We start from the raw sequence: 21775 nt of genomic DNA on the forward strand, positions 1-21775 counted from the left end.
ATTGGTCAAGGAAGCTTCTCTGATGGTATGCCTTTAGGGATCTTGGTACTTTCAACTTCATGATTGTATTCTAGGCTTAGGACAACATCCTTATGCACCCATTTCACATGTTAGGTGTAGCTGGTATATTCTATGGTTCTCTGTTTGGTGCTATGCATTGTTCCTCGGTAACTTCTATTTTAATCAGGGAAACCACCGAAAATTATTTTGTTAATGAAGGTTATGGATTCAGTTAAGGGAAAGAAACTTATAATATTGTAACCACCCATGGTTATTTTGGCAAACTGATCTTCCAATATGCTAGTTTTAACAATTCTCATTCTTTACATTTTTCTTTGTTTTAATTATCTTATTAAATAGTTTAATTAGCCATAATAGGCCTATCTTTTCCATATCTTTATAGAGTTATATGGTATACATTAGGTCTCAATGCTTTTCCCTTCATCTTATCTAAAGCCTCTTTTACTTTGGAAACTCCTAACTTTACAAAAATATTCATTATTTTTAGGTATATTAGAGATTTAGAGTTACTAATCCTCCCCTGCTAGTGCCCTTTATATGCTCCTCATTTAGTAATTTTTTTTTAGAATGGCTTCTTCATCTTTCCTTTGATTTCCTCATCCTTTACTACTCTTTGCTTTTCCTTATTGATGTATCTACCATTATGTTACGGGACTGTAAATGGTTTCAATTTGAACAATCATTTTTTGCTTAACTGATTTCTGTTGTAAATGTTGATATAATAATTTATTCCAACTACATACATTCATTATTGTCTTTTGTTTTATTCTTACTATTTAATATCTAAAATCTAAATTACATGTTATCCTTGTTTGTTGAGACTAAACTAATACATTAATTGGTTACTGAAGGTCTTGTACTCACTAGTCAATCTTGTGCCTTGTCATGAAATTTACATTAGTTGCTAAATTATATTGCTTCTGATGAATGAACTTAATATTTCACTCCTGCTTCACAGTATAAAAAGGCTTTTAAAACATTTCTTGTTACAAATTCGCAGGTTTCTTTTCTTTTAGAGAATGCTGACAAAAGCACTAGCATTGCTTCACGGCTTGTTATTGAATATGATATCTATCAACTTTTACTTGATTGCCTGATTAATGGGTAAGCAAATAGTTTAAAGTTATGTTTTCATATTGTTACTTCAATTTGCATGTCATGTGTGGTTGTGTGTGTGAGATGATATCCATTAGCTTTTTTTTTTCCGACCCCTTCTAACTTCCCTTCTATTAGCAGAAGAAGAGGAGAAATAAGGAAGAAGAAGAGAAGAGAAAGAGAGAAGAAAAGAGAAAAGAAGAGAAGAGTAGAGAAGAGAAAGGTTTGGAGAATTCAAAATCAGTCTGGCGGCGCCAGCTTATATTATTAAATATAGGGTGACCATAATTAAAAGGGAAAAAACCCTTATACCCCTGCTGTAGTCAAAGTACATAAACAATGATAAAAAAGCTATTTTAACCAGACCAAACGGACCCTAACTAAGCAGAATAAAAACATAAAATGTGAAGTAAACATTTCAACACTCCCCCTCAAGTTGGGACATAGATGTCAATCATGCCCAACTTGTCACACAAATTATTATGCTGCACATAATGAAGGCTCTTGGTGAAGATGTTTGCAAGTTGTTTTTCCGAACTTACATATGAAGTGCACACCTCTCCACTCACAAGTTTTTCCCTAATAAAATGCTTGTCCACTTTAATATGTTTTGTTCCATCACGGAGGACTGGGTTACCAACAATGTTGATAGCAACTTTATTGTCACAATAGAGTGACATAGGTTTGTTAATTGCAAAACCCAGTTCACTTAACATGTTTTTTATCCATATAATTTCAGCAACTCTGTGACACATAGTAGCTCTATATTCTGCTTCAGCACTAGACCTAGCCACCACACTTAGCTTCTTGCTTTTCCAGGTGACTAAGTTTCCTCCCACAAAGGTACAATACTCACTAGTAGACTTTTTGTTATCGACTGCCTTGCCCAATCAGCATTTGTATACACTTCAACCTTTAAATGCCTATGTTTCTAGAATAACAAACTAGCTCCTGGGAACTTCTTGAGGTATCTAAGGATCCTTTATGTAGCTTCAAAGTGATTTGTCTTAGGGTTATGCATGAACTGACTAAAGACACCTACTGCATAGGCAATATTAGGCCTGGTCATAGACAAATATAAGAGTCTCCCTACAATTCTCTGGAACTTCTTCACATATTTTAAAAACTCTCCCTGACTGTCTCCCAATTGGTGGTTAGGTTCAATGGGTGAATCAATTGGCTTCAACCCTAACTTGCCTGCATCCTCTAATAGATCTAGTACATATTTTCTTTGGGAAATAAAGATGCCCTTTTGAGAGCGGGCGACTTCAATCCCAAGGAAATAACACAAGGGGCCTAGATCTTTCACCTTGAATTGAGTGGCTAAGAATTTCTTCAGCTTCTGTATTTCAGTCTTCCAGTCTCTTGTGATCACTATGTCATCAACATTCACAATTAAAGCTGCAATTTTCTCTTTACCTTTCTTCACAAGCAGAGTATAATCTGCCTGCCATTGTTTAAACCCCATCTGCTGTACAACTAAGTGAAACTTATTAAACCAGGCCCGAGGAGATTGTTTCAACCCATATAATGATTTTTTTTTAATCTGCACACCTTCTTCTCACCACCTTTGGCGTAGAAACCTGGAGGTTGGAGTCATGTACATCTCCTCTAGGTTACCATTCAAGAAAGCATTTTTAATATTGAACTGGTGAAGTTCCTAGTCAAGATTAGCTGCCACTAAAAGGAGGATTCCAATAGAATCATCTTGGCTAATAGAGCAAAGGTCTCTGCATAGTCTACCTCATATTACCTGTATAAACCCTTTGGCCACCAATCTGGCTTTGTACCTTTTTACTGTACCATCAGCCCTATGCTTCATTGTGAACACCCACTTGCAATTGCATCCCACTGGCTCATTTCCTAAACTCCCAAGTTGCATTTTTGTGCAAGGCATTAATTTCTTCCTTCATTGTATCTGTCTATTCAGGTTTGGATAAAGCTTCTGCCACATTCTTAGGAACAGAAACACTGTCAGCGGAGGAAAGGAACATACGATATGAAGGTGAAATATGATCATAGGACACAAAGTGAGAGATAGGATGATTAGTAGTACAAAATCTAACACCCTTTCTTTTAGAAATAGGAACATCAAGATCATTAATAACAGGGGGATCAATATCAAGAGGTTCAGGCGTATCAATGGGAACAAGTGTACTTGGCTGATGAGGAGGATCTGCCTCTAGAGAGTTTGAAGATGTTGGTTGCATAGTTTCAGGTTCCACGGCTCTTGAACTCTGGTGGCTCTTATGGCGGTGTAGAAAGACATGAAATGGAGGAGGATTAGAAAGATGAGGTAATTGAGTTTGAGTCTGGGTGTGTTTCTCCTCCTCAACCCTACTCTTCCCTTGAGGAGAAACCAAGAAAAAAGGTTGACTCTCAAAGAAGGATACGTCCATGGAGAGTACTTGCATGAGGCAGGGTCATATTAACGGTAACCCTTTTGAGATAAAGGGTAGCTAAGTAAAACACAAGGAATGACACGAGGGTTGAGCTTACCGTGAGTAGGGGACAAGTCATGAACAAACCAACAACATCCAAAGACACACATTGGAATAGGGGACAGAGGAGCTGTAGGAAACAAAAGTTGATGTGGGGCTTATACTTTAGTAACCAAGATGGCATACGATTGATGATATATGCAGCACAAATAGCATCCATCCAAAAACATTTCGGAACATTCTTATGGATTAATAAACCATGAGCTACTAAGAGAAGATGACAATTTTTCCTTTCAACGACACAATTTTGCTGGGGTGTTCTAGCACAAGAGCTTTGGTGAAGAGATCCACACAAAGCAAAGAATTTCGTGATATCACTATGGAAGTACTCCTTTGCGTTGTCCGACTAGAAAATAAGAATCTCAGTTTGGAATTGAGTAAATATTATGTGCTGAAAATCTTTCACCACAAGGGAGTGGAGGGATATACCTGATACGAAGTAGTAATAACCTCCAATGAAGGTGTTCACGTCCAAGGAAAGATCCAAAGACTGCTTCCACCGAAGATGACACGGTGCAGGATGAAGCAGAATCAGCAGGATGGTTCTTCAGCAACACACGAATTCGTCAGCAAGAATATGATGGAGGACTAGTGAGCACGACTTCAAATTACCTTTTATGCCATAAGGTAATATCAAGAACTCTTCTTGATCGCTCCCACAGGTGGAGATCGAACTGGTATGGCGGCAAGAGTAGGAGAGAAGGAGATAGTGTAGTCAAACTGTGTTGTCTCTCTCTAGAATTAAGCAGTCAGTCAGATGATTTCTGTTGTTCTCTGAGGGTTCGCCCTGCTCTCCTATTTATAGCTTTAAAGAGGTTCTCTTAATTCCATTAGGAGTTTCCTAATCCAAATCTTTTATTTGGATCTAGATTCTCTTTAAGAGATAAGGATAATCCCTTATCTTATTTGCAGATAAAGATCAGCCTTCCTAATCAAATTAGGAGTTTCCTGATCCAAATCTTAATTTGGACCTGGACTCTTTAAGTGGATAGGGATAATCCCTTATCCTATCTGCTGATCCAAGTCCCAAAACCGCCCTCATTTAATTAATCTTATTAAGCCAGTTAGAATTGGGCTTTAGGCCCATTAAGTCTATGTGCACACTAACCCTTTTAATCTGCTGCTCAGTTGGCTATCATTGTATGGCGTGGGACCCAGACATTGATCTACACATCAGCCACATGGGTTCAGCCTAGCCTCTGTTACAAGGCTTGGCCGAGTTCACTATAGGAGAGAGTGAACCCCTGAGTCCATCACCATGGGCTCTTAAAGAGCCCAACATTTACACTGAATGGTCATTGGGTCCAGTCACCTTATGAAAACCCAAGGACTATGGGCAAATGCAAGATTAGCCCATCGGGTATTACCTTCAATGGTCTTACACTTAACCTCTCAACCCATAATGATCAAACACTGCCCGACAAGAGAGGACCTCTCCCTCAGCTGCAAGGTATAGTGTTGCACTCTGTACTCACATGGATTCCGGGAATTAAAACCTTTTGCAAACATTTGGAACCATATATATATATTATATATATATCTCTATATAAATATATTTTGCAAAACAAATTTCAACGGTTGAAATCGACTGCCGACAGTTTTGGTTTCCATCAGAGAGAGTGCATCCCCGATCATTCACTTTTGATCATTAGGTCATCTGCAAACTGAAGTTGGGTGACGGGGACTTGGTGTCTCTCTATTCTCCAATTTCTAATGGCATCTTCACTGTTAGCCTTAGTAATGATCCTACTAATCACATCAGCTACTAAAGTAAAAAGGAAGGGTGAGAATGGATCCCCTTGCCTGACACCCCTGCAAGCTGGAAAAAAGTCCCTCACCATACCATTTAATAGAATAGAGTAGTGACAAGTACTAATACACCCAAAAGTCCAATTACACCACTTGTCCCCAAATCCACAGTTTCGCATAACCTCTAATAGAAACTTCCAGTCCACCAAATCATAGGCCTTTTCAAGATCCAATTTACAAATGAAACCTCTCTTACTAGACCTTTTCATTTCCTCTACACATTCATTCGCAATTAAGATCTGATCTGTTATTTGTCGCCCTTGAATGAAAGCCCCCTGGGTTTCATTAATGATAGAAGGGAGGACTGTTTTGATCCTCAACGAGAGCACTTTAGCTAGAATTTTATAGATGCTTGTCACCAGACTTAGCCCTATAATCTTTTGGGTGGTTGGTATCATTCTTCTTTGGTATCAAGGCCAAAATGGTGGCATTAATTCCATGGCTTATAATGTAATTGTTTGCAAATTCCTTAAAGACTTCAACTAAATCCTCTTTCAACACCTCCCAACAGTCTTGATAAAAACCCATTGTAAAGCCATCTGGACCTGGAGCCTTGGATCTATCCATTAGAAATATAGCTTTCTTAATCTCTTCTTCCTCGAAATCCCTTTCTAGCCACCTTGCCACCCTGTCATCAATTCTTGGCCATTCCACCCCTTCCACGATTGCTCTCTCACTCAAAGGTCTTCTATAAATCGATTTGAAGTGGTCCACAAATTTTCTGGCTATGTCATCCTAGTTGGTAATCACCTCCTCTCCTATCTCTAGCTTGGTCACAAGATTCTTTTTTTGTCTCCCATTTTCCAAATCATGGAAAAATCTAGTGTTCCCATCGCCTTCCTTAATCCACTTGTGTCTAGCTTTTTGTCTCCAACTGATTTCTTCCCTCAGTAACACCTCTTCCAAATCCTCTTTCAATTATCTCCTTGACACTCTGTCCTCCTCGGTTAACCCATTTTGAGATTCCTTTACATCCAAGTTTTCTATTCGAGAGATTAGGCGCAATTTTTGCTCCTCAATTCTACCAAAATGATCTCTATTCCATTCTTTTATTTTGACTCTCAACCTTTTTAATTTCTTATGAAACTTGATCCCCTTCCATCTTACCCCCCTCTTCTCCTCACCCCACCATTCCTTCACTTTTTTCACAAAATTTGGATGGGTAAGCCACATATTTTCGAATCTAAAAGGTTTGGGTCCTATAGGAAAAAACTCAGTACCTATTTGGATAGGACAGTGATCGGAGGTGACCCTGGGTAACGCTCTAGCAACCAAGTTTTCCAAACTATTCTCCTAGGCAAGGTTAAATAAGAACCCGTCCAACTTCGAACACAAAGGGGTTTCTTGAAGGTTGGACCATGTGTAACTGGCTTGCAGCAGAGGTATTTCCTTTAGTTCACATTTTTCAATAAAACCATTAAATTTCCTCATGCTTGTTATAATTACCTGTTGGGGATTACTGGTTTCATCAAAGAATCTAATGACATTAAAATCCTCGCCAGGCACCAAGGGCCATCCCATAGCCCCTTGATTGCATATAGTTCCTCCCACATCTCATTCCTCTCTCTATAGGAATTAGGGCCATAAACATTGGTTAAGACCCATACACATCCATTCTTTACATTCTTACACTTAATGGAAACTAAGAATCAGCCTATCAATTCTTCCACTACTTCCACCACATCCTCCACAGTGTTACGATCCCCCCCGAGGCTCCCCAAGAAGGAGACGAGCTCCAACCTAAACCTCTAGTCTTCCAAAAACTCCTCACCCATCTTCCGTCTAATTCCATCATTTTGGATTCTTGTAACAACACAATATCGGGTTTTTCCCTTCGGAGTAGGTCTTTGATCACCTTTCTCTTTCTTGCACTCCCTAACCCTCTTACATTCCAGCTAATAATTTTCATCGAGACAAAATAGCAAAAAAACCCATGAAAAGGTCATAATCTCCTCAAATTTGGCCCTTCCTCCTATCCCCTCTACCACTGAATTCTAAATCCCCCTTAATGTCTGAGATTAGCCTTTCCACTTCAAATCTTTTTTTCTTCTTTGTTCCTTTCCCCCCCCTTCCTAATACAACAATCATCCTTTTTCTTTTCTCCATCCTTTCCAGCCAATGTCTGAGGAAGAATTTTACCCTACTCACACTTATTTTGGCTGCAACATCTCTCTAAGAATCCTTCCTTTTTTTTCGTTCCTCCATCATTGTACAGATCAACTCCCAAATTCTGTCCGCCTCCCCCTTACTACTTCCTTTCATCACCCTCTCTCCTCCTTCCACTATCACCCTCTCTCTTGCATCAGAACCTCTTGGATGGGAAGTTGGAATATCTGTTACAGGCATAGTAGACAAGTCAGTACCTAAAAAAGAATTGACACCCATACCTGGTAGGACGGGGGTAGGACTAGAATCACTGGAATTGAGTTGCTGACAGGCGACAAATGGTTTTAAGGCCTTTCCCCTTTTTGGACAAAGTTGTGAAGTAGACATAGTGAAAGAATCACTTCCTGACGACCTACCCACTTGGAAAACCTTTCTCTGTGTTTCCGACACTGGAATACCCACATCCATCCTCACGGCCGATTCTTTTCCCTCTCCACCAACATCCTGTAATTCATTAGACTCAGGGTCAACTCCCTCGACGAAGGGAAGAGGAGTTTTCACAGCTTTAGGACCAATTTCTTCACCATTTCTAGTCTTCCCGCCACCTGCCTCTTCAATCTTTTCCTCTAAAAACAACAACTCTATATGCAAACTTTCTATTTCAAGTAAATCATTGTTGCTTTTTGGAGACAAACTTCCCAAACTTAAAGTTTCGTCTCTATCAAAAACGTCATTGTTGTTTTGTTCACTCAACCAATCTTTAAACCCTGTTCTATTCAAATCACTAGGCTTCAGGTATCTCGGGTTGCGCCTATCTGGTGAGAGACGGTTCGCCAGGCTGGATGGGACCCATTGTAGAGAGCCTCGAGACTGAGAGTCTTGAGATTTTGTGCTTGAACTATTTGATCGAAAGGAGGGATTCGGGGTAGAAGAAGATAGATGCTTAAACTCGTCTATCAGCTCATCTCTCCTCCCAGTCACGTGCTTACTTAAAGGGTCCCTTGGCCCATCTATCTTGTAATGGGCCTTGGGCTCAAAACATGTAATATAAGAACCCAACTTTAAAGCCTTCACTTGAGTTGCCTTATCCGGCCCACCAGAAAAGGGATCCACTCGACTGGGCCCATTTTCTAAGTCTTTTCCTCCCACGTGACCTCTTAACAAATCATGCCCCCCTGTTTTAATGGTCGAACCAGCAACCCTCCCTGTCTGAGGTTGCTGGTTCAGCCCTCTCCCCTTAGACATTGGTAAATTTTTGTCTATTTCCCCTGACACCACCTGTGCAAAAGATCCACCATTTGTCATAGCCTTTTCTTGCTTTCTACAGGTTTGACCTTCCATCTGCCCCAAAGCTTTTTGGCTTCCCAGAATTTGTTGGCCCTTTTTAGTGAAACATTCCTTCCCATTTGAATTAACCAATCTCACAAGTCCACGTAATGCTTCTTCCTCCTCCTCCCCTCCTACCATACGAGGCCCCTTCCACAGCCCTGCTTCAATGGAGGATGCTAGCCACACAGAGACAAAACTCCCCTCTGTTCGTACCTCCACCTTTCGTGGAATGTCTTCTGGCTTCACACCACTTAGCAGGATTGCTACTGAATAAAGATCGCCTCAGAAAGCTCCTTTCAAGATTCCTCCACACAATACTGCTATAAACTCTGCTACTTCTTGTTTCCATATATGAAATGGCAAGCCTATTACACGCACCACCACACCATCTTCGACAAATAAATCCTTGGAGTTGGATGTTGGGTTGCATTTAAGGACTGTGAATGATCCAAAATCAGCCTGAACATTGATAGCTGATATTTCCAATTCATTCTCTATTGGATCTAGGAGGGCTTTACAGTTATCGAAGGGGGTTACTATGAAGACACTCTTCAGCTTCAACCTGGTTGCCAGAAAGTCAGTTACCCTCCTCCAACCATTAACCTTTTCCTTGGCTTGTATCACAAACTTACTATCCCACTCTTCTCTCTCTAGACCTCCCACCATTCTGCACTGGCCTTTTGTTTTTGCCATGACCACTAGCCCTTGTTCTACCCTGCTGTTGCTGAGATATGCCTTCTCCTCCCTTATGGAGGCTTTTTTATCATTTGCTACTCTTTGAGCTAAAAACTCTTTGAACAACCAGTCAACTTGCCCCCATCCTTGGTTCTGTTTTCCTGCTGGTAGGCACACCAGTTGCCTTCGTCCCTTACCAAAAAATTCAGCCAAAGCTATGAAGAAGCCTTTTCTATTCCTCTTACATTCAACAACATATCTTCTCCCTTCTAATGTACTAAAATCCTGCCAGTTTATCTGCTTACCTTTTGAATAGGCTCCAGCTATGAACTCTCTTAACCACTCAATCACTTCTAATCCTTCCAGCAATATTGTACCCTTTTTTCGCTTCCCTTACCTTCAGGCTTACCTTCTCCTTGATTCTCTTCTCTTTGAACAGGAAATTTTTTGCTTCTATCTTCAAGGATCTCCTCCACTGACTTGCCTGCACGAACTCCATTTTTTCCTTGTTCTTATTCTAATTTGTTACTTCCAAAATCTGTCTTTGTTCACCATCCACTCACTTCTTCTTCTTCTGCCCCTGATTGTTCCCAGTCGCTTTGGGCCCTTAAGCTTGTTGTCGTCGAATAGTTTAGCGATTTGACCGTTTGCCATTTCTGATAAAGAGCAAAGCAAATATTAGTCCACAACCTTATTTGATTCATGTTATCTGCATGGATATGGCTTTTAATATATGTTCTATTTCCATTTATTCATCTCTGAGATTTCCCTCCTATCTTAGTGATGGAGACTGCGAATTATGTCTCTTGAAATGTGAGAAATCACATAGAGTGCATGGAGCCAACTATTTCAATTGCATAACCCCACTACCTTCTGTGAAGGATCATATCTACTCATCTTATGAGCTTTCCCTTTGGCCTTTGTCAGACAATGTTCATTGTCATTTTTAGGTTAAACCTTTCTATCCAGTGAGTGCTCACCCATCATATTCGTGAACGCCAAGGTACCGTGAGAGAGTCTTCCATTTTAGGATAGGCCCCTCCCACATCGGTCTATGATGCCCCTATCATCTTATGAAACAATCCAATAGATCCAACAACAAATAGATAGCCCAATTTTATGGTGCATCTTCCTTATTATTGAAGGACCCATCTTCATGTTAATGATGTAAGGCCTTTAGAGAGTTCATCACATGAATCTCCCTATCACATGTACTCATATTTCAGTGGAGGGAACGGAATATTACGCCCTAGTTTTATTTAGGTCAAACCAAAGTGGTTCCCACTAGCTTTCTAAAGCTAGATTTAGATGGGCCCCTAAACGGCTAGGGTTCCGCACGGTTCCTCTTGGGGAGGAAGCTGGTGTGGGGCCCACCACGAAGGGAGATCATCCAATGATCTTAAGGACACCATGGCAATGATGTGCATTCAGCCTTGGTGTACGTAAGAGCCACTTATCGAATCAACATGGGCCAAGTACTTATGGCTCATGAACGTAGCACATCACACATCCATACATCACATGCATGAAATCCATAATTGACCCAATCAATTAAATTACTGTAAAATCCATATTTAAAGCCCATAAATTTTCATAATATTACTAATTAATATTATCTAGGAATACGGGCTGAACTGCAAAGAGCAGTTCGGCCTATATAGCTTTTATGCTGAATTGGGCTCAAGCAGTTTTAACAGATTAAAACTGGGTTTTACAGATATGGGCTGAATTGCATCTTGCAATTAATCATCAAGTCCTAAACCCATATATGAAATTTTAGGGCTGAGAACAACCCCCGTCGAACCACAGATTCGGTCCAACCAGTTTGATCCAATATGGTTCGAATGGGCCTAGGGTTTGTTTTTAATTCAAGATTCAATTCAAGAATGATGATCTGAAATTAAATAACTGCTACAAGACAATCAAGAATCAGTAGGAAGGCTGTTCGTAGGACTGTTACCCTGCAAAACAAAATTAGATTGCAGTATACAGTTTCCAAAACTACAAATCCTAGATGGCTGAACCCATATCTGCGAAAATTTCTCCTCTGCGCAATCTGCTTCATCTTCGAATGAAATAAAATAGAACACCTATTTTCTATTAAAATTGCATCAGAATTGAATTCCTATACATTCCGTCTAAATTTAAAATAAAAAGAAATAATTACAAACCAAGAATGAATAGAACAGCAGGTGCGCAGATTTCTTGCGCCATTAAAGAATTCGATCTCTACCATACGGACAACCCAAAAAATGAAGAAAAATATATAGAACAATTCTAAATATAAATCAGATTTATAAAGATTTAATTTCAGATCAATTGCCCAAAAACTGGGAACTAATTTCCCAGAAAAATGTTAACTGTGCAAATCGGGTAGAACGCCTTCTGCCCATTTGTGTAGATCCAGATCTGGTTTAATTTGGTTTAAGATTTGAACTTAGCTTTGGTACCACTGAAGGGATGAGAAATCCATCATATGGATGGCCGAACCCTACAGGTAGGTTGGGCGAAATTTAAAAATTTTCTCTCCCATGTGGGAATCACATTCCATATTTTAGAAAACTGCATTTTCAAGGATCAATCTTGAAACCAAAGCGGACCAGATCTGAAACCAAAAGGGAGTAGAGGGATATACCTGATACAGAGTAATAGTAAACCCCCAATGAAGGTGTTTACGCCTAAGGAAAAGATCAAAGACTGCTTCTGCCGAATATGACATGGTGTGAGGTGAAACAGAATCAACAGGATGTTTCTTCAGCAAGAACCAAATTCTTTAGTAAGAATATGATGGAGGGCTGGTGAGCACGACTTCAGATTGCCTCTTCTAGCAAAAGGCAATATCAAGAACTGTTCTTGATCACTCCCACTGGTAGAGACCGAACTGGGTAGGGTGGCAAGAGCAGGAACAAGAGCAGAAGATAGAAGTAGTCGAACTGTGTTGTCTCTCTCTCTCTATTCAGCAAATTATCTGTTGTTCTGTTGTGTCTTGAGGGTTCGCCCTGCTCTCCTATTTATAGCCTTAAAGAGAGGTTCTACTAATTCCATTAGGAGTTTCCTAATCCAAATCTTTTATTTGGATCTGGACTCTCTTTAAGAGACAAGGATAATCCCTTATCTTATCTGTAGATAAAGATTAGCCTTCCTAATCAAATTAGGAGTTTCCTGATCCAAATCTTTATTTGGGTCTGGACTCTTTAAGCGGATAGGGATAATCCCTCATCCTATCTGCTAATCCAAGTCCCAAAACCGCCCTCATTTAATTAATCTTATTAAGCCAGTTAGAATTGGGCTTTGACCCAGACATTGATCTACACATCAGCCACATGGGTTCAGCCCAGCCTCAGTTGGCTATCCTTGTATATCTCTATATAAATATATTTTGCAAAACAAATTTCAACGGTTGAAATCGACTGTCGGCAGTTTTTGTTTCCATCAGAGAGAGTGCATCATCGATCATTCACTTTTTTTGGATGCATGGTTTTTTATGTTTTTTTTTAATGTGTATGTGGATGATGTACTATAAAGGCCTTCCTTGTGAGTTTTATCTTCTTTTCTTCCTTTTGAGAGGGGGAGGGATGCTTAAGAGGATGTGCAGGAGCAGCACATGGGTGAGACTTCTAACATTAATTAGGGGTTGGACTTGGATAAGGTAGTTGAAAGAATAATTTGTTTGGTAAGGCTGCAGTAGTCTCCATCTCCCCCCGCTTCTTATCTTGTTGGGGGGGTCTTATTGATCATGCCTATTTCAGTAAACTGGAAGAAAGAGATGGATTGATAAAGTTAGGGGTAGGGATCAGGATAACCAATTCAACCATTATAAAGTGGCCCCTTAGAGAGGCTTCTCTAGTTTTGCCTAAATGAAAGAAGTAAAAACCACACTGCTCCTATTGCTGAAGTTTCAAAATACACCATTCAAACTTCTAGAGGAGCTTGATTGACTGATTCCGATTCCTACTGAACCCAAGGTTGGTAAATAATAAGGCTTTACCTATTTGCTACCAGAATAGTAAATAATAAGGAAAAATATCAAATTACCTACTCAAGGTCCAACTAATCTCCTAGTTACTAATTACCTCTCAAGTAAACATTAACTTTACAACCAAATAATCCCTTTTTCAAGTATTAAGAAAAAATCTTAATGGGCGATTGGCTGAAGATCTACTATATCTGTCCCAGTAGCCAATGGCTACGAGGCAACTATAAGTGAGTATTTTGTTTGGGACCCATTATGTAAAGACTACTGGAACATACCAACAGAAAGCAATTAATCGGTTTTACAAGAGGAGGCCACGTCAACACAACTAATCGTCCACTTGCAACAACTGTAACAGAAAGGAATCAAAGATTGTAAACAGTACAAGTAGTGAAGCACAAAAAGAGAAATAAGACGATAATTCTTTCGACATTAATCTCTCTCTCTCTCTCTCTCTCTCTCTCTCTCTCTCTCGCTCGCTCGCTCTCTCCTTCCAACAAATTTAGGAGGTTGGCTCCCTTGAAGAGCCCTGAGTTAGGCAGGTTCCTAACCAGTTGGTATCAGAGCCAGCATGACCAACACAAGAAACACATCAGTAGACACCCGAGTGGATCGGATGGAGGTAGAGATCCATCGAATGTCTTCAGATCTCAAAGAAATGAAGGAAGGTTTCACTGCTCTCCTCAATCGGCTGGAGTAGGGGGCAATGAACAACGACAGAGGAAGCCAAGAAGGGCACAACAATGAAAACAACTGCAGAACAGGGCCGACGACAACGAGAGCAGCGAAAATCGATTTCCCCATCTTCTCAGTTGGCGACCCAACTCCCTTGATTCTCAGAGCCGAACGGTATTTTGATTACCATGAGACACCTGGGCAAGACAGGGTAGCTCTGGCTTCTGCGCATCTTGAAGGGGAAGCTATCCTCTGGTTTCAATGGTACCGACGGTGGCACCCTCGTCAAACTTGGGAAAACTTCACTGATGCCATGACTATCCGTTTTGGATCATCTGGGTTCGAAGATCATGATGAGAGTTTGGCAAAGCTACGACAGGTGGGATCAGTTAAAGATTACCAAATGAGTTCGAAAAGCTGGCCGTGAGAGTCTAAGGGTGGATGGAGAAGGCGTTGGTAGGAAGCTTCATCGCGGCCTAAAAGAAGAACTGCGACTGGAAGTAAAGGCGATGCAACCCACTTCGGTCATAAATGCGGCAGTGCTAGCAAGATTGTACGAGTTCGCTCGAGCAAGAAAGGTGAAACGACCATGGGGTCCAGGAACTAGGGCGACAACACCAGACAAGGAGGAAGGAATACTGGGCCCAAGCCCATTGGTTCCTTTCAAACGGCTGACCTGGGCAGAGATGCAAGCCCGCAGAGACAAAGGACTTTGTTACAACTGCAAAGAGAAATTCGACCCGGGCCATCGGTGCAAGAAACAACAAGCATTTCTCCTCCAAACAGATGTCGAAGAGGAAGACGACCTCACCGGTTGCGGAGAATCTAACCCAGGGTGGGAAATACAACCCAATGGCACACCTGAAATATCTCTACAAGCCCTTACGAGACTTGCATCCCCTCAAACAAGGAGAGTTGCAGGGCTAATCCAGGGACGCCAAGTGTCAATCCTCATAGATAGTGGCTGTTCCCTTAACTTCATAACTCAAGTCTTGGTGGATAAAATGGGACTCCCGGTTCAACCAACAACGACTTTTGTGGTTCATGTGGCCAGCGGTAATAGCCTATCCTGCAATAGCATTTGCATGGGCTTACCACTAAAGGTTCAGGGTCACCAGTTTGCGGTGGACCTATATCCTCTAAATCTCAGTGTAGCGGACGTGGTGCTAGGCATTCAATGGTTAAGACAGCTAGGGTCTGTGATATGTGATTGGGCCCGTCTCACCATGGACTTCACATCAGGGAACTCTACAGTCCATCTACAAGGGCAAACATGCAAGGGTCCAAGGCCCATCAGTCTTGCAACATTAACAAAGCAAATAGGAGATCCGGATCAGCCCATATTCATGCACATGGACTTAAATTGGACCAGCCCATCTTTAGCTAACAGCAACCCAAATGGGCCTAGAGACTTCCAAAGCTGCCTACAACAACTCCTTCAGCAATATGGCAGCGTGTTCGAAGAACCCCAAGGACTTCCACCACGCCGGGAGCATGACCACAACATCCCCCTCATGCTGGGAGCTGCCCCAACCAATGTAAGACCCTACCGATACCCTAACTTTCAAAAATTTGAAATTGAGAAGCAAGTTCGAGATATGCTTAAGCAAGGGATAATACAGCCCAGTCACAACCCATTCTCTTCACCGGTATTATTAGTAAAAAAAAAGGATGGGACGTGGCGATTTTGTATTGATTACAAAGCCCTTAACAATATCACCATTAAAGATCGATTTCCAATACCAGTCATTGATGAGCTGCTTGATGAACTCAGTCAAGCCACCATATTCTCAAAATTAGATTTACGAGCTGGGTATCATCAAATAAGGGTACATAGGGAGGATGTTCACAAAATGGCTTTCAGGACACATGATGGCCACTATGAGTTCCTGGTCATGCTATTTGGGCTAACCAGTGCTCCAACCACATTTCAAGCATTAATGAACGACATATTCTGGCCATATTTACGTAAGTTCATCCTTGTTTTCTTTGATGACATATTGGTCTATAGTCCCAATTGGGAGGAACATTTGAATCATCTACAGGTCACCCTTGCAGCACTTGAGGCCCACCAGTTGTTCGCTAAAGTGTCCAAGTGCTCCTTTGGACAAAACCAAGTTCACTACTTGGGACATGTTGTAGAGAATGGAACTGTAGCGGCCGACCTAGATAAAATCTCCAGTATAATGGGCTGGCCGCAACCCAAAAGTGTGAAAGAGTTGAGGGCCTTCTTGGGCCTGACTAGGTACTACCGCTGCTTCATCAAAAACTATGGCCTAATAGCTACCCCGTTGACCCAATTACTGAAACAAGACACTTTTCACTGGTCAACCCAGGACCAACAAGCTTTTGAGCAGTTGAGACAGGCAGTTGCAAGCCCTCCAACATTAGCATTGCCCGATTTCACAAAAGACTTCATCATTGAGTGTGATGCCTCCGGTCAAGGTGTTGGGGCTGTTCTCATGCAAGAGGGGCGACCACTAGCCTTTTTCAGCAAGGCCTTAACATCACAAAACTGGGCCAAATCAGTTTATGAACGAGAATTAATAGCAGTGGTCTTAGCAGTCCAACGTTGGCGATCCTACATGTTTGGTAGACGATTCATAATTCGAACCGACCATCAAAGTTTGAAGTTCTTATTGGACCAATCTGTCCTATCCCCAGAACAACAATGATGCATCTCCAAGCTACTGGGGTACGACTACATAATTGAGTACAAAGCAGGGGTTGCTAACTGGGTGGCTGATGCCCTCTCACGACACCCACAATCATTTCAGTTACTAGTATCTTCCCCAACTTCTCCACTCCTAGATCTACTTCGAAAAGAAGCCCAATCCCATAGGGAGTTACAGCAGTTGAAGGCCCAAGTATTGGCAAATCCCTCATTGCACCCCGGGTACACCATTAAGAATGATCTACTCTTCTTCAAAGGACGCCTAGAAATTCCGGCAGATTCTGCTCATTGTAGGAAGCTCATGGAATTATTCCATGCCTCACCCACAGGTGGCCACTCCGGCATCCTATGAACACAAAAACGCATCGCCACACAATTTCATTGGAAAGGCATGCATACATCTATCCAGAACTTCATAGCCGGGTGTGCAGTATGCCAACAAAACAAGTCGACCACTACAACACCAGCAGGCCTTTTGCAACTACTCCCAATACCAACCCAAGTCTGGGATGATATATCAATGAATTTCATCACAGGATTGCCCGTTTCTGCCGGCAAAACAGTTATCCTTATGGTAGTGGATAGATTGACGAAATACAGTCATTTCCTATCTCTATCACACCCATTTACAGCAATCACAGTTGCTGAATTGTTCCTCCGGGAAATTGTGCTTCTACACGGGATCCCCAGCTCAATTGTATCAGACAGGGACCCTATTTTTATGAGCCGTTTCTGGGCTGAGCTTTTTCGCCCGCACGGGGTTAAACTCTTCAAGTCAACTAGCTACCACCCCCAATCTGATGGACAGACAAAGGCGGTTAACAAGAGTCTCGAAACATATCTGAGATGCTTCGCGGGAGATCGACCAAGACAATGGGTGAAGTGGATCCATTGGGCTGAATGGTGGTACAACAACACTTTCCATAGCGCCGCTGGGATGACACCCTTCAAAGCTCTATATGGTCGGGATCCTCCCCTCTACTTCCTTATGTAAAAGGGACCACCACAGTAGCGGCCTTAGAAGAACAACTGACGCAACGAGATGAGGTGTTAAAGGAATTGAGACATCATCTCTTACAGGCACAGCAATGGATGAAGCACACCTATGATAAACATCACAAGAATGTCCAATATGAAGTCGGTGATTGGGTGTTTCTCAAATTACAACCTTTCAGACAGATTTCAGTTGCAAGCCGACAGTGGAACAAACTCAGCCCGCGCTATTTTGGACCATTTAAAATCCTTGAGAGAATAGGGTCAGTGGCCTACAAGCTGGACCTTCCGGCAACATCTAAACTGCAGCCTGTATTCCATATCTCCTTATTGAAGAAAGGGCCGAAGTCAGGAGTCATTACAAGGGCTTCCCTTCCCACATTTTCAGAGGAAGGACAAGTGCAGACTGAGCCAGCCCGCATCATTGATTTCAGATGGGTGCGCCAGGGTGGAAGAGTCATACCAAAAGCGTTAGTTGTTTGGTCTAAACTCCCAGAAGAGGATGCAACCTGGGAATCCTACTTAGATCTGCAATCAAATTTTCCCACATTAGACCTTGAGGGCAAGGTCACTCTAAAGGAGGGGAGGATTGTAAAGACTACTGGAACAGACCAACAGAAAGCAGTTAATCAGTTTTGCAAGAGGAGGCCATGTCAGCACAACTAATCGTCCACTTGCAACAGCTGTAACAGAAAGAAATCAAAGACTGTAAACAGTATAAGTAGTGAAGCACAAAGAGAAATAAGACAGTAATTCTTTCGGCATTAATCTCTCTCTCTCTCTCTCTCTCTCCTTCAACGAATTCAGGAGGTTGGCTCCCTCGAAGAGCCGAGTTAGGCAGGTTTCTAACACATTATGTAAGTCTTGTAACATTTAGGTTGTTATTTATTTGATTTAGGCGACTAAATTAGGCTTGATTTATAGTTAAAGATTGCACTTTATCTAGAAGAATGGGATCTGCACAAGTTTAATGACTTGGAAGGGTTTTGTACTAGATTTTTTTTTTTTTAATTTTTTGAGTTAGCTAACTAAATCTTTGTGATTAAAGTATACGAATTAACTTTTTAATTTGAATTAGGAAGCAACACGGTTTTAGATCTATAGTGGGATCCACAACAGTCTACATATTTTTATTTTGAATTAAAATTTATTTAGCCCTTTTTCTAAGAGGTCTAGTGTTGTGTTTGAAGCCGAAACCGCCCTGTCTTGAGGACTTTGGCAACTATATTCAAATATTCTTTTTGGAACCCACTATCCACATGGTAAGTCTTTGAAGCATCTAGGCTGGGTTTTTTATCGATTTAGGAGACTAAAAAAGGTTTGATCTGTAACTGTAAGTAAACAGTCAACTTCATCTGAAAGAATGGGAACTGCACCAATGCAACATCTGGAAAGCCTTTGTGCTGGTTTGTCTTAATTATTATTTGAGTTAGGAAACTAAATTGGATTTGATTTGTGATGAAAGGAAACAACATGATTTTAGAGGCTTAGAGCTGCAGTGGAATCCACAATACACTACATACACTGTTATTTTGAATTAGAATTTATTTAGCCCCTTTTTTTGAGTAGGAGGCTAGCTATATTTGAAGTAGAAGCTCTCCTGTCTGAGGGCTTTGCTTTAATACATATACACAAATACATACCAAATTGTGCCATCCAAGTATTGCCAAAAAGGCACACGATGAAAATATGGAACCCCTAGTGGACCTCAGTACTGCATGCCATAAGGAGGCATGCAATTCCATATATTATGTCACATGGGATTCAGTTATGGACCTCACCAGTAATTTACAGATGCTACTGGAGATCAAACATGCAACCTCAGATGAAAGAAGGTAGGGGGAAGAGAGCGGGAGTGAAGAAGGTCACGATGGATGTTGGGAAAACTAGGAAACTAGAAGAGAGAATGAAGGTGCTACATGCAAGCCTGATAGGTAGAGTGGTGGGTCAGGAAGTGGAGGCTGAGAAGATTGAAACTTGGGCAACTTTGGAATGGGGAAGAGAGAAGGTGATGGGAGTGAGAACACTGAGGGCAGGGCTGCTTTTGTTCATGTTTCACAACAGACTCTGCAGAATGGGTGCTGGAATATGAAAAGACAAACAAGAGAGACATTGATTTGAGACTGGATTGGTGGTTTCCAACGACCGGTGAGCTTGTGGAGGGAAGACTGATATACTTGATATGGGTTGGAGTGGTCGGCATTCCTCTGCATGCCTGGAGTATCCTAACGTTTGAAGGCATTGCAGGGGATTTTGGAAGGATGGTGAAGTTTGGATAGAAATAGAACTTGGGACAAGCTTGACTTAACAAGGATTTAGTTGAAGTGAGTGACCCCGACGAAATACTAGATAGAATGGTGCTGGAGTTTGCAGGGGAATCCTACGACATGAGACTGATTATTGAAGGTGCTAATGTTCTAGTTCATCGAGAAGAGACTAACTCCCCATTGAAGGGATGAGAGATCCATCCCATGAACGCCCAAAGATTGCGGAATAAGGGGCGAATTTCAAAAAAATTTTCTCTCCCTTCAACTGGGAATCACATTCCCTATTTAGAAAATCATATTTTCAAGGATCATTCTTGAGCCTTAAACTGAACCAGATCTGAACCAAAAGGAATAGGAGAGAATTATACCTGATACGGAGAAGTAATATCTCCCAACGAAGGTGTTCACGCCCAAGGAAGGATCCAAAGACTGCTCCCACTGAAGATGGCGTAGTGCAGGATGGAGCAGAATCAACAGTGTTCTTCCCCAAGAACTCTGTCCTTTGCAAGAATCAGTAGAATGGTACGTGAGCACAGCTTCCTTTCAATCCTTTCTCAAAGAACTGATGTCAAGATCCAATCTTGACTTCTACCACGACTGGAGATCGAACTGGAAAACAGGGCGGCAAGAACAGGGAGGCGGCAAGAGAGAATTCGCAGGGTGCAGAATTCTCTCTTCTTGATTTCAGCACTAAAGAGGATCTGATGTATGTCTCCTAAAGGCTGCCGCCCCCTCCTTTTTGTTAACATAAAAGATCAGCTCCTAATCCCATTAGGAGGTGCTTATCCAAATCATATTTGGATCAGCCTTCTCTTCTAGTGATAAGGATAAACCCTTATCTTATCTACAGATTAGATTAGCTTTCTCCTAATCCCATTAGGAGGTTTCTAGATCTGAATCACATTCAGATCTGGACTCTCTGAGTGGATAGGATTAAGACCCTATCCTATCTGCTAATCCATCTCAGAATTCGCCCCTTTAATTAACTAAATAAATAGCCCAGTTCGAAATGGGCTTTAGGCCCATTAAGCTCAAGTGCTCACTTAACCTTCCTAACTACTGCCCAGTTGGGCTTCCTTGTATGGCATGGGACCCAAGCATTGATCTACACATCAGCCACATGGGTTCGGCCTAGCCTTTGTTACAAGGCCTGGTCGAATACATTGTTAAAGACAGTGCACCCCCTGAAACCCATCGAATGGGCTCTATGGGCCCAACACTTACCCTAAGTGGTCCCTGGGCCAAGCCACCTTGTAACACCCAGGGACTGTGGGCAGATGCAAGATTAGCCCATCAGGTATTATCCTTAATGGTCTTACACTTAACCTCTCAGCCCTTAATGATCATACACTGCCCGACAAGAGAGGACCTCTCCCTCGACTGCAAGGAACAGTGTTGCACTCTCCACTTATGTGGATCCCGGGAATTAAAACCTTTTGCAAACATTTTAGAAACCATAATATATATACTTTTATATCTCATATAAAATATATTTTGCAAAACAAATCTCAACGGTTGAAATCGGCTACCGGCAGCCTTGGTTTCCAACAGTGAGAGTGCATCCCCGATCATTACCTTTGTCCGACAAAGGGGCTGATCCTGTCACTATGATCACCCACTCAGATGAATTCTCGGATTGTCTCAACATACCCAGGTT

The 21775-nt window shown here is 41.6% G+C and overlaps 1 protein-coding gene across 1 annotated transcript in view; it reads left to right on the plus strand.

Annotated features, from left to right (window-relative positions):
- The window catches only part of LOC148877693 (ARM repeat superfamily protein), a 111789-nt gene that overhangs the window by 27769 nt on the left and 62245 nt on the right, over positions 1 to 21775 (plus strand). The window contains exon 5 of the mRNA XM_088942320.1: positions 1022 to 1125. Coding sequence (XP_088798446.1) covers positions 1022 to 1125 — 104 coding nt within the window. The remainder of the gene's footprint in view (positions 1 to 1021; positions 1126 to 21775) is intronic.

The sequence above is a fragment of the Nelumbo lutea genome, chromosome 1 (genome assembly GCF_056320005.1).
Source record: "Nelumbo lutea isolate HS-2025 chromosome 1, American lotus-T2T, whole genome shotgun sequence".
Classification (NCBI taxonomy): Eukaryota; Viridiplantae; Streptophyta; class Magnoliopsida; order Proteales; family Nelumbonaceae; genus Nelumbo; species Nelumbo lutea.